The sequence below is a fragment of the Schistocerca gregaria genome, chromosome 1, assembly GCF_023897955.1.
Source record: "Schistocerca gregaria isolate iqSchGreg1 chromosome 1, iqSchGreg1.2, whole genome shotgun sequence".
NCBI lineage: Eukaryota > Metazoa > Arthropoda > Insecta > Orthoptera > Acrididae > Schistocerca > Schistocerca gregaria.
In genome coordinates this window covers 1,023,400,429-1,023,413,201 of record NC_064920.1, presented here as the reverse complement: position 1 = coordinate 1,023,413,201, position 12,773 = coordinate 1,023,400,429, and the positions used below count along the sequence as shown (strand labels likewise).

Genomic DNA, 12,773 nt, shown 5'->3' with positions numbered 1-12,773 from the left:
AATACTTACCCAGACAACATTGCCACCAACCAAGGAATTAGTGTTTTCGTCAGCGTCCGGTAGGTCGACCTTCCAGAGCATGATTTGTGCTTGAACTCTCAAGCTAGACACCTTGGAAACCAGTGAGGAACTGATACTCTCCTCGTTGTGCTGCATGTCCAACCAATCAAACTTCCGGAGCTGGAAACGTTCTTCGACACATACCACTGTCAAATTGGCGCCCAGATATTCTCATCGTTGAGAAGATGTTCCGCACATATGTTTTCCATATTAGTACCTGTGCTTAGGCAATTGACCTGGGCACCTTGGCACCTGGAGCTGGAATTCTCAGCATTGAGCAGGTTGTCCTGTCAATAGAAGTTCCAAAGCTGGGTATTTGTTAGTGAACATACTCCGGCCATCTCAGCGCCCATTGAGGAACTGGTATTGTTATCGCTGAGTTGGCTGCCCCACCGCTGACCTAAGAGAGCAGGATATATGCCTGGACACTTACCCTCTCTACCATGGCACCCAGCAAGTAGTTGGTATTCTCATTGTTGAGTTACGTGTCTTGTCAATCTACCTTCCCAGACCAGTACATGTTCTTTAGCACTTACCCTGTACACACTGGCATCTACTGATGGAGCAGGTTTCTCATCATTCAGCTGGATGTCCTGCCATTGACGTCACAGTGCAGGATATGTTTTAGTGTACTTACTCTGGCCATCTAGGGGCCCATTGAGGAGCTGGTGTTCTTATCTCGCCAGTAGATCTTTTAGAGCAAGATACGTGATTGGAAACTTACCCTGGTCACCTTGATCAACCAGCAGTTAGCTGTTGTTCTCGTTGTTGGGGTGGATGTCCTGCCAACCGACGTGTCAAAGCAAAATATATTTTGGTATACTTACTCTAACAATCTTGGTTCCCATTGAAGAGCTAGTTTGCTGTCCTGCCGTTGACCTTTCAGAGCAGGATATGTGATTGGTCACTTAACCCTGCCTACCATGGCACCCACAAGTAGCTGGTATTCTCATCGCTGGGTTACTTGTCTCACCAATCTACCTTCCCAAAGCAGTACGTGTTCTTAGGCACTTACCCTGGACACCCTGTCACCCACTGACGGAGATGATGTTCTCATCATTGAGCTGGATGTCCTACCAGACGACTCTCTAGAGTGGGACACGCTTCAGTTCACTTACTCTGGCCACTTTGGCGCCCAGCGAGGAGCTAGTGTTCTCGTCGTTGAGCTGGATGTCCCTCCAGTCGACCTTCCAGAGCAGCGAGTCAAGCTCCTGCTCGTAGCGCCAGTTGCGGTACAGCACCAGCGACACCACGAGCAGCACCAGCGCCAGCCCTCCTGCGATGCCTCCAGCGATCTCCCCCGTGTGAGCTGTGCAGGTATGCGCGGCAATTAGCGTGGCGTCCTACTCTCCATCTTATCTATGATACAACACAACCCTCCGCAGCCAAGGTCGCAACCTCACGCCTTCACGAACGCACTTGGAGGCACTTGGAGGTAGACGGTTCGAATACTCGTAATGGAAAGAGTTTCAGTCACTTGTATTTGGTCGGTATTGGGAGGAGGGCGTTGGCGTAAACTTCATGACCACCAGACGTTGCGGCAATGGGATGTATTACATTCTAAAGCTCCCTCCAGTCCATCTTGATGTGTGAACATGTGACCCTCTGTCATACGGGGACGTTAGGTTCGGGATTCCTTTGGTGTTCGAGAGTTAGGCTATGTGCCGGAGTTAAATTTTATGCATGAATACTTTATGTATTTTTAAAAGTCAGTGGTTCTTCTGATTCAGAGCACTGTAGAAGGGTTCTTGAGTCGAGAAATGTCGGCAATCGCTGTTAAATGCCATAGTGTTAATACCGACTGTCTACCATGCCTTAGGCTTAGATTCGTGTATGTAGGCGGTTCCGCGTGAAGTTGATAAGAATACGTTGTACCTTAAGTTCCTGAGATCTATTCTTGAAGAACCTGCACTAACTGAATGAAAACAGTCATTTGTGCAATCTGTGTCTTATGACTACTGCGTGTTTCCACAGCTTTTAGAATGTTATCGATCACACTGGGCAAGATGCGTAGCACAATATCCTATATAAGAAGTAGCAAAATAAGGAAAAAAATTCTGGAACAACAAAATGAGGAAGAGGAGAGTGGAACCAGAGGAGAAACGAATCTAAGGAAGAAAGACCAAATAAGACGACCAAAGCGAATTGATGACTGGACGAGGAATTAACATCATTGTAGTCTGTGGAAGAAGCCTCTGATAGAATAGGTAGAGACCTCGTGCTGTACAAAAATGACATGGTGGTGTCTTGAGAGCAAAAACTGCAAGCTCTTCAATCGAAAAGTGGATATTAAACGCACAGCGAGGAGTAGTTAATACAGCACGAAAGACGTCTAGGGGAGACATTGCAAGTACAGGCAAAGATAATAACAAGAAAGTTCCTCGTACTGGGGTCGCCGAGATTTAAGTATTGGGTCGGAATCGCAAGTAACACCGAACACTTCACGAGGTTACAAGGAGGAAAGCATTTCAACACGGATTTTAAAGGAATTGAAAGACTGGTGATATCAGCGAAAATTCAATGATATGGAGAAATTCCTGCAACTCAGCGTCATTTGGGAAGCAATCATTATTGACAGCGTTTCAGTAACTGATACACTAAAGAGAGCTTTTTCAAAGACGTTCCAAGGCTTCACGAGACTCAAGACTGATTCTGGCGAATTTCTGAGACTGGTAATTACTTTTAGCTGCTGATGTACCCCATTACTTGTAGCTTGAGCAAACAGACCTACATTGTAACACCCATCTCAAATAATCTCGCTCGTGGAGTTTGCAAGACTGTTGTACAAAAGTACCTCAAGAATGCTATCCCTGACTGCACAGGAAAGCTGCTAAAGTTTGACGGATGTAAGTGAGCTTTAATGTTTCTGGAACGAAGTTTACCAGCCCGCAGCAATGTTAGGGTTTATGAATTTTAAACTGCCTGAAACTAACTCTTTAACTATTTAACACTGACCTACAGAATTTTCCCTGACACGGACGATTTAAACTTAACCTATTCATTTATTACCCACAATATACAAGCCCAACGCAATATGATTGCTCAAAAATGGCAAAATGACCTCAAATAATTAACACAAAAGAATGGCCCTGAATTGGAAGAAATCTTAACAGTAACGTACACTTCTTCATAAGCCACTTAACTCAGAGAAAATCTTTATAACACGAACTACAGCAATTAAAGCTAGCAGAAACTACTGTCAGCTACATACAAAGATTCTAACTACTATAGGCTCTAACTACTAGGAGGCATATGGTTAGCAAAAGATAGATTTTTGCTGAAGAGAGAACAATGTATTTAAAAGATTTTACCTTATTCGTGTGACATCCAGTTCCAAAAATTATATAATCGTCAATAATTCCAGTAGCCAAACATCACCAACTACATCCATCATCATTTTACAAAGCGTGTCCTACCAACACTGAGTCTCCACGAGGGACACATGTCCAAGCCGTCCGCTCGGCAATTGTTAACCGCTAACTGCTAACCGCAAGTCCGTCCAACCACAAAGTATCTTACTGAGGGTGAAGAGCGTTGTCATCGATATTAACACAGTCTACAATGCTGGCAACATACTAAGAGGCTACTTACATGCTTAATTTCATGCGTTTGGCTATTCTCTAACCCAGGTTCCAAACCCAGCTCGCGCTATTCGTCCACGAGACTCAGAGGGCCATAGACACGGCTTCCCAGGTAGATGCCGTGTTTCTTGACATCCGCAAGGCGTTCGATACAGTTCCCCACAGTCGTTTAACGAACAAAGTAAGAGCATATGGACTATCAGACCAATTGTGTGATTGGATTGAGGAGTTCCTAGATAACAGAACGCAGCATGTCATTCTCAATGGAGAGAAGTCTTCCGAAGTAAGAGTGATTTCAGGTATGCAGCAGGGGAGTCTACTAGGACCGTTGCAATTCACAATGTACATAAATGAGCTTGTGGATTACATCGGAAGTTTACTGAGGCTTTTTGCGGATGATGCTGTGGTATATCGAGAGGTTTTAACAATGGAAAATTGTACTGAAATTCAGGAGGATCTGCAGCGAATTGACGCATGGTGCAGGGAATGGCAATTGAATCTCAATGTAGACAAGTGTAATGTGCTGCGAATATATAGAAAGATAGATCCCTTATCATTTAGCTACAATATAGCAGGTCAGAAACTGGAAGCAGTTAATTCCATAAATTATCAGGGAGTACGCATTAGGAGTGATTTAAAATGGAATGATCATATAAAGTTGATAATCGGTAAAGCAGATGGCAGACTGAGATTCATTGGAAGAATCCGAAGGAAATGCAATCCGAAAACAAAGGAAGTAGGACAGTACGCCTGTTCGCCCACTGCTTGAATACTGTTCAGCAGTGTGGGATCCTTACCAGATAGGGTTGATAGAAGAGATAGAGAAGATACAACGGAGAGCAGCGCGCTTCGTTACAGGATCATTTAGTAATCATGAAAGCGTTACGGAGATCGTAGACAAACGTCTGTGGAAGACTCTGCAGGAGAGACGCTCAGTAGCTCGGTACGGGCTTTTGTTAAAGTTTCGAGAACATACCTTCACTGAAGAGTCAAGCAGTATATTGCTCCCTCCTACGTATATCTCGCGAAGAGACCAAGAGGATAAAATCAGAGAGATTGGAGCCCACACAGAAGCATACCGACAATCCTTCTTTCCACGAACAATACGAGACTGGAATAGAAGGGAGAACCGGTAGAGGTATTCTAGGTACCCTCCGCCACACACCGTCAGGTGGCTTGCGGAGTGTGGATGTAGATGTAGATGTAGAATATCTCTCATGTTGTAAAGTTTGTACAATAAGTAACTGGTACAATTCTTCTTATCGTAATATTGTTATCTAATGAATTTATTCAATTAAAGGATGGATTCATTAAATTTAAATGAACTGACAGAAAGATTAAGAGCTCAGAGTAAATATTGATTAAGAATTTTCACCTCATACAAGTAATCCCACAGACAATTGTGTTCTGGCAAAAATTACAGTCCTCACGAAAATAAATGAAGTAGAAGGAACTGGCCTCTGTCACGGGACGCACTCATTATCAGGAACAGTTGCTAATAACATAAGGAAGTTTAATCCATGTCTTACATGACATATCCCACAATAGCAGGGATATAAGGAACCGTTACTGATTTTATGTAAATTGAAGATGAAGAGTGGAAGAAAGGGAAGGCAAGGGGACTGATCATTGCTGTCAGCTGCATTGGGACATTACGTGGACTCGGCGGCGACGTGTGAAAATGGGAACCGGACTGGGATTTGCACCCGGGATCTGATGCTTAGTAATCAGGTCCGGGACACAGTGTTATCGTACCTCCACAGAGTGCCTGGGTTCGCCTCATGGCCGATCCACACTCACATTGACCGCCACCTATCCGCAGCCCCTGTCCATTTCCTTCATATTTGCTCCTCCGAGATTTCCACAGGAGGTTACACATCTACATCTACATATATACTCCGCTAGCCACCAAGCGGTGTGTGATGGAGGGTACAATGAGCGCTAAAGTCGTATTTCCAACCTCCCCGTCCCCCTCTGTGCATCCGCGGATCCCGCGAGGGAAAAACGACTGTCTGAACGCCTCAGTACGAGCTTTTATGTCCCTTATATTTGAATGGTGATCACTGCGCGATTTGAAAGTTGGTGGTAAAAATATATATGCTCTACATCCTCGGTGCAAATCGGATTTCGGAATTTAGTGACCAGGCCCTTCTGTTTAGCGTGCCGTCTATCTGCAAGAGTGTGCCACTTAAAACTTTATATGAGATTTTTAATGCTTTCGCTATGGCTAAATGTACCAATCACGAATCTTGCCGCTCTTCTTTGGACCTTCTCAATCTTTTGAATCAGACCCAACTGGTAAGGGTCCCACAGAGACGAAAAATACTCCGAGACTGGACGAACTAGCTTATTGTAAGCTATTTCCTTTGTTGAAGGACTGCATCGCTTCAGCATTCTGCCAATAAACCACAATCTAGAGTTTGCCTTACCCGTTACTAATGTAATCTGATCATTCCATTTGAGATTATTTCGAATAGTCACAACCAGATACTTGACGGGCGTTACTGCTTTCAAAGACTGGGCATTTATTTTGTATTCGTATATTAATGGAAATTTTCACCTTGGTATACGCTGTAGGTTACACTTACTAATATTGAGAGGTAACTGCCAGTCTTTACACCACGCATTTATTTTCTGCATATCCTCATTGATTTGTTCACAACTTTCGTGTGACACTACTTTCCTGTAGACCACAGCATCATCAGCAAACAGTGTAAGGCCGCTGTCAATACCATCAACCAGATCGTTTATGTAAATCGTAAAAAGCAGAGGACCTATTACGCTGCCCTGGGGCACACCTGAAGTTACGCTTGTGTCTGTTGAAGTCACCCCGTTCAGGACGACAACTGCTTTCTGTCTGGTAGAAAACTTTCTATCCAACCGCATATGTCATCGGATAGACCATAAGCGCGCACTTTTTGTAGCAAGCGACAGTGCGGAACTGAGTCGAACGCCTTTCGAAAGTCGAGAAATATGGCATTAACCTGGGAGCCGGTATCTACAGCCTGTTGTATATCATACACAAAGAGGGCCAGCTGTGTCTCGCATGACCACTGTTTCCTAAAATCGTGCTGGTTTCTGCAGATGAGCTTCTCAGAGTCTAGAAAGGTCATTATGTCTTAACGCAAAATATGTTCCATGTTTCTACAACAAATCGATGTCAAACAAATTGGCCGGTAATTATGTGCATCCGATTTTCTACCCCTTTTATAGATTACTATGACCTGGGCCTTCTTCCAGACCCGTGGAACTTCCCGCTGTTTCAATGATCTCTTATAGATTATGGATAAGAATGGTGCTATATTTGTAGCATGGTCAACATAAAATCTTACGGGGTTACCCTCTGTGCCTTTGTGCCAGATGCTTTCCTGACTCCTAAGGAGCTTAACTGTTTTACAATCGGACGTATTTCTGGTTCCGCACTGAAGAAGATGGATTCATTCAACCGCTAATCCCTATCAAATTATACGAATATGTGACCTGGTTTTTCGGAGACCTCCGAAAGAACAGACACCACACTTTCATATGTTGCTGTTCTTGTGGTCTTCAGTCCTGAGACTGGTTTGATGCAGCTCTCCTTGCTAATCTATCCTGTGCAAGCTCCTTGATCTCCCTTCTGAATCTGCTTAGTGTATTCATCTCTTCGTCTCCCTCTACGATTTTTACCCTCCACGCTGCCCTCCAACGCTAAATTTGTGATCCCTTGATGCCTCAGGACATGTCCTACCAGCCGATCCCCTCTTCTAGTGAAGTTGCGCCACAAACTTCTCTTCTCCCCAATCCTAGTCAGTACCTCCTCATTAGTTGCGTGATCTACCCATCTAATCTTCAACATTCATCTGTAGCACCATATTTCGAAAGCTTCTATTCTCTTCTTGTCCAAACTATTTATTGTCCATGTTTCACTTCCATACATAGCTACACTCCATACAAATACTTTCAGAAACGACTTCCTGACACTTAAATCTATACTCGTTGTTAACAAATTTCTCTTCTTCAGAAATGCTTTCCTTGCCATTGCCAGTTTACGTTTTATATCCTCTCTACTTCGACCAAATAGCAAAACACTTTTACAACTTTAAGTGTCTCATTTCCTAATCTAATTACCTCAGCATCACCCGACTTAATTCGACTACATTACATTATCCTTGTTTTGCTTTTGTTGATTTATCTTATATCCTCCTTTCAAGACACTGTCCATTCCATTCAAGTGCTCTTTCAGGTCCTTTGCTTCCTCTGACAAAATTACAATGTCATCGGCGAACCTCAAAGTTTTTATTTCTTCTCCTTGGATTTTAATACCTACTCCGAATTTTTCTTATGTTTCCTTTACTGCTTGCTCAATATACAGATTGAATAACACCGGGGATATTCTACAGCCCTGTCTCACTCCCTTCCCAACCACTGCTTCCCTTTCATGCCCCTCGGCTCTTATGACTGCCATCTGGTTTCTGTACAAATTGTAAATAGCCTTTCGCTCCCTGTATTTTACACCTGCCACCTTTAGAATTTGAAAGAGAGTATTCAAGTCAACATTGTCCAAAGCTTTCACTAAGTCTACAAATGCTAGAAACGTAGGTTTGCTTTTCCTTAATCTTCCTTCTAATATAAGTTGTAAGGTCAGTATTTCCTCACATGTTCCAACATTTCTACGGAATCCAAACTGATCTTCCCCGAGGTCGGCTTCTACCAGTTTTTCCATTCGTCTGTAAATAATTCGTGTTAGTATTTTGCAGCTGTGACTTATTAAACTGATAGTTCGGTAATATTTACATCTGTCAACACCTGCTTTCTTTGGGATTGGAATTATTATATTCTTCTTGAAGTCTGAGAGTATTTCGCCTGTCTCGTACATCTTGCTCACCAGATGGAAGAGGTTTGTCAGGGCTGGCTCTCCCAAGGCCGTCAGTTGTTGTAATGGAATGTTGTCTACTCCTGGGGCCTTGTTTCGACACAGGTCTTTCAGTGCTCTGTCAAACTCTTCACGCAGTATCGTATCTCCCATTTCATCTTCATCTACATCCTCTTCCATTTTCATAATATTGTCCTCAAGTACATCGCCCTTGTATAGACCCTCTAAATACTCCGTCCACCTTCCTGCTTCTCCCTCTTTGCTTAGAACCGGGTTTGCATCTGAGCTCTTGATATTCATACAAGTGGCTCTCTTTTCTCCAAAGGCCTCTTTAATTTTCCTGTAGGTTATATCTATCTTACCCCTAGTGAGATAAGCCTCCACATCCTTACATTTGTCCTCTAGCCATGCCTGCTTAGCCATTTTGCACTTCCTGTCGATCTCATTTTTGAGACGTTTGTATTCCTTTCTGCCTGCTTCATTTACTGCATTTTTTATATTTTCTCCTTTCATCAATTAAATTCAATATTTCTTCTGTTACCCATGGATTTCTACTAGCCTTCGTCTTTTTACCTACTTGATCCTCTGCTGCCTTCACTACTTCATCCCTCAGAGCTAACCATTCGTCTTCTACTGTATTTCTTTCCCCCATTCCTGTCAATTGTTCCCTTATGCTCTCCCTGGAACTCTGTACAACCTCTGGTTTAGTCAATTTATCCAGGTCGCATCTCCTTAAATTCCCACCTTTTTGCAATTTCTTCAGTTTTAATGTACAGTTCATAACCAATAGATTGTGGCCAGAGCCAACATCTGCCCCTGGAAATGTCCTACAATTTAAAACCTGGTTCCTAAATCTCTGTCTTACCATTATATAATCTATCTGATACCTTTTAGTATCTCCAGGATTCTTCCATGTATACAACCTTCTTTCATGATTCTTGAAACAAGTGTTAGCTATGATTAAGTTACGCTCTGTGCAAAATTCTAACAGATGACTTCCTCTTTCAGTTCTTACCCCCAATCCATATTCACCTACTATGTTTCCTTCTCTCCATTTCCCTATTGTCGAATTACAGTCACCCATGGCTATTAAATTTTCGTCTCCCTTCACTACCTGAATAATTTCTTTTATCTCATCATACATTTCTTCAATTTCTTCGTCATCTGCAGAGCTATTTGGTATATAAACTTGTACTACTGTATCAATGTCAATAAAATTCTTCTGGGTTGCTAGCAACACACCCTGAGGAAGGCATCTTGCAACAGACGCCGAAACGTTGGAATTTTATAAATGACAATGCGGTCTCTAACCCAGAAGAATTTTATTGACATTGACAACGGCCGCGGAAGCCTACGGTTACACTTGTACTACTGTAGTAGGCATGGGCTTCGTGTCTATCTTGGCCACTGTGATACGTTCACTATGCTGTTTGTAGTAGCTTACTCCTATTTTTTTATTCATTATTAAACCTACTCCTGTATTACCCCTATTTGATTTTGTATTTATAACCCTGTATTCACCTGACCAGAAATCTTGTCCCTCGTGCTACCGAAATCCAGTAATTCCCAATATATCTAACTTTAACTTATCCATTTCACTTTTTAAATTTTCTAGCCTACCTGCCCGATTAAGGGACTGACATTCCACGATCCGATCCGTAGAATGCCAGTTTTCTTTCTCCTGATAACGACGTCCTCTTGAGTAGTCCCCACCCGGAGATCCGAATGGGGGACTATTTTACCTCCGGAATATTTTACCCAAGAGGACGCCATCATCATTTAACCACGCAGTAAAGCTGGATGCCCTCGGGAAAAATTACGGCTGTAGTTTCCCCTTGCTTTCAGCCTTTCGCAGTTCCAGACAGCAAGGCCGTTTTGATTTTGTTATAAGGCCAGATCAGTCAATCATTCAGGCTGTTGCCCCTGCAGGTACTGAAAAGGCTGCTGCCCCTCTTCAGGAACCACACGTTTGTCTGGCTTCTCAACATATACCCCTCCGTTTTGGTTGCACCTACGGTACGGCTATCTGTATCGTTGAGGCACGCAAGCCTCCCCTCCAAGGGTAAGGTCCATGGTTCATGGGGGGGACTTTCACATAAGTTCCTGATTTTGTCTTACGTAGACCATCACTGCTGTCAAAGTCACGCGGCAGTATAACAGGAAGCGACGACGCATTCGGCAGAGCCAAAAGAAGCTTGTTGTGGCAGTCAGAGAATACGGTGGTTGTGTATAGCTGCCGACGATGAGCTTGAGATGGCTGGGTGAAAACAACTGCCTTCTGCCTCCCAGCTGGACAAGAGATTAACACTGGGTATCTGTAGCTTATACTACGGTAGACGGTTGAACTGTTAGTTGTTCCTCCAGTCATGGACTCGTCGTTTCTCTTTTGTTACCTTCTGCTGCGAGCTGGAACTTTGACTATGTAGTAGGTCTGGTCAATGAGTACTCATGTTGTGGTGGTCTTTATGTCCCAGCACCCAGTTGTGCGTCTTTGTGAGTCTTTGGTTCAGCAATAACACCTCGCGGTATTGTACGGAAGCTCCATTAGGTAGGGAAGCCTGCCAACTGATGAATCCACATTGCGGCGCCGTCTAGCGCTTTTCTGCAACGTTGCACGGTGATCTTGTAGACGGTGAGATTGAAGTCTGGTGGTAACGTCGAAGCTGGATTTAAAACCGGGTACAATTGGCGCAAGCGCGGCAGCGAAATTTCTCCACGCGATCACGTCACGCGAGACGAGTGTTAAACGTGGTGCACAAGTATCTGATGGTCTTTGTCTATGGTACTGGTTTACCATGGACCTCAGTGGGTCGTAGGGCGATAGGAACGGGACGCCGAGCGAAGTTAATGGTCTGGGTCTTCTCTTGGTTGTATATCGCACGAACGAGGTGGAGCCAGTAAACGCACTACATCTATGGTCTGTGTAGTCCCGCCTATCGATACAACTCCAGTGGCATCGCACAGTCGGTAATGGAATTGCAAGTTGCCGTTAGACGCCGATAGCGGTCGCGCGGTGTCTGGCAACCCCAATGGTGTGCGTCCACTCAGCCACGCCTCCAGCGGCGATGGACAATGAGTGCCCCCTGCTGCTGCCGCGATATAGGGTGGCCATCGGCAGGCACACACACTAATAGCGCCCGGAGCCACTTCGCTACATGTTGCTATGGAGACGCCATCTAGCTGCGGCTTCATCGTTTGTGTTTAGTTCCGAGAATCTCATCCTAGTTGACATTGTCGTAACTGGACTCTGTTTCTTGCTGCATTATTTGTTATTAGTCTTCGTGCGCTTCGAGAAATACAAATTAAATAAATCTTCTCTTTGCTGTGGTAACTTGTTCGCTAATCATTTCTGCTCCTACTCAGCTTTCCTACGACGACAGCTGCGACACCATTCAGTAACACACCTCTGCTTACCGTCGTATGTGAAGACGTATGCAACAGTCTGCATTTATCGCTAATCTCTCTCCCAGCACGAAGTTTAAACCTACTGTGAAAAAGCGCTGATATCTCCTGAATAAATGAAGGATAAAAGAACGGACACGCAAAGTTACAAATCAGGATCATAACATCTGTTTGCTGCAGGTTCAGATTCCTTGACCATATTCTCAGTTCGAATAAATAAACTTTCTTGAGACTAAGAAGTTACGTGCACTAATAAGCATGGTTTCAGGAAGAGTCGCTCGTACGAAGTTCAGCTTGCTGTTTTCTCACATGATATACTGTGAACTATGGATGAAGGGCCACAGCCAGATTCCATATTTCTAGATTTCCGGAAAGTATATGACGCGATGCCCCATTGCAGTCTGTTAATGAAGATAGGAGCATCTGTAATAAGTTCAGAAATATGTCAGTGGCTCGAAGAGTTCTTAAGTAGCAGAACCTAGTATGTAGTCCTCGACGGCGAGTGTCCATCAAACACAAGGATACCGTAAGGAGTGCCACAGGCAAGTGCGATAGGATCGCTTTTGTTCTCTACATACATAAATAATTTGGCGGACGGGGTGGGCAGCAATCTGCGTTTGTTTTCTGATTATGAGGGGGTGGACGGTAAGGTGTCGAAGTTGACTGACTGTAGGAAGGTACAAAATGACTTACACAAAATTTCTAGAAGGTGTGATGAATAGCAACTAGCTCTAAATGTGGGAAAATTAAGTTAATGCAATTTAGGAAAAACGTACCTGAAATGTTAGTAGTGTAAAATTGAAACAAATGAGCCCTCGGTCACAATTTTTTAGTCTTATTTACCAGGTTTCAACACTTCTAAGAGTGCCTTCATCAGA

At 43.7% G+C, this 12,773-nt stretch overlaps 1 protein-coding gene across 3 annotated transcripts in view; it reads right to left on the bottom strand.

The window, feature by feature from the left end:
• Positions 1-12,773, bottom strand: part of LOC126278966 (guanylate cyclase 32E) — an 829,856-nt gene that overhangs the window by 189,032 nt on the left and 628,051 nt on the right. For all 3 annotated transcript variants that reach the window (XM_049979279.1, XM_049979262.1, XM_049979270.1), the window contains exon 11: positions 1,179-1,369. In XM_049979279.1, the coding sequence (XP_049835236.1) occupies positions 1,179-1,369 (191 nt within the window). The remainder of the gene's footprint in view (positions 1-1,178; positions 1,370-12,773) is intronic.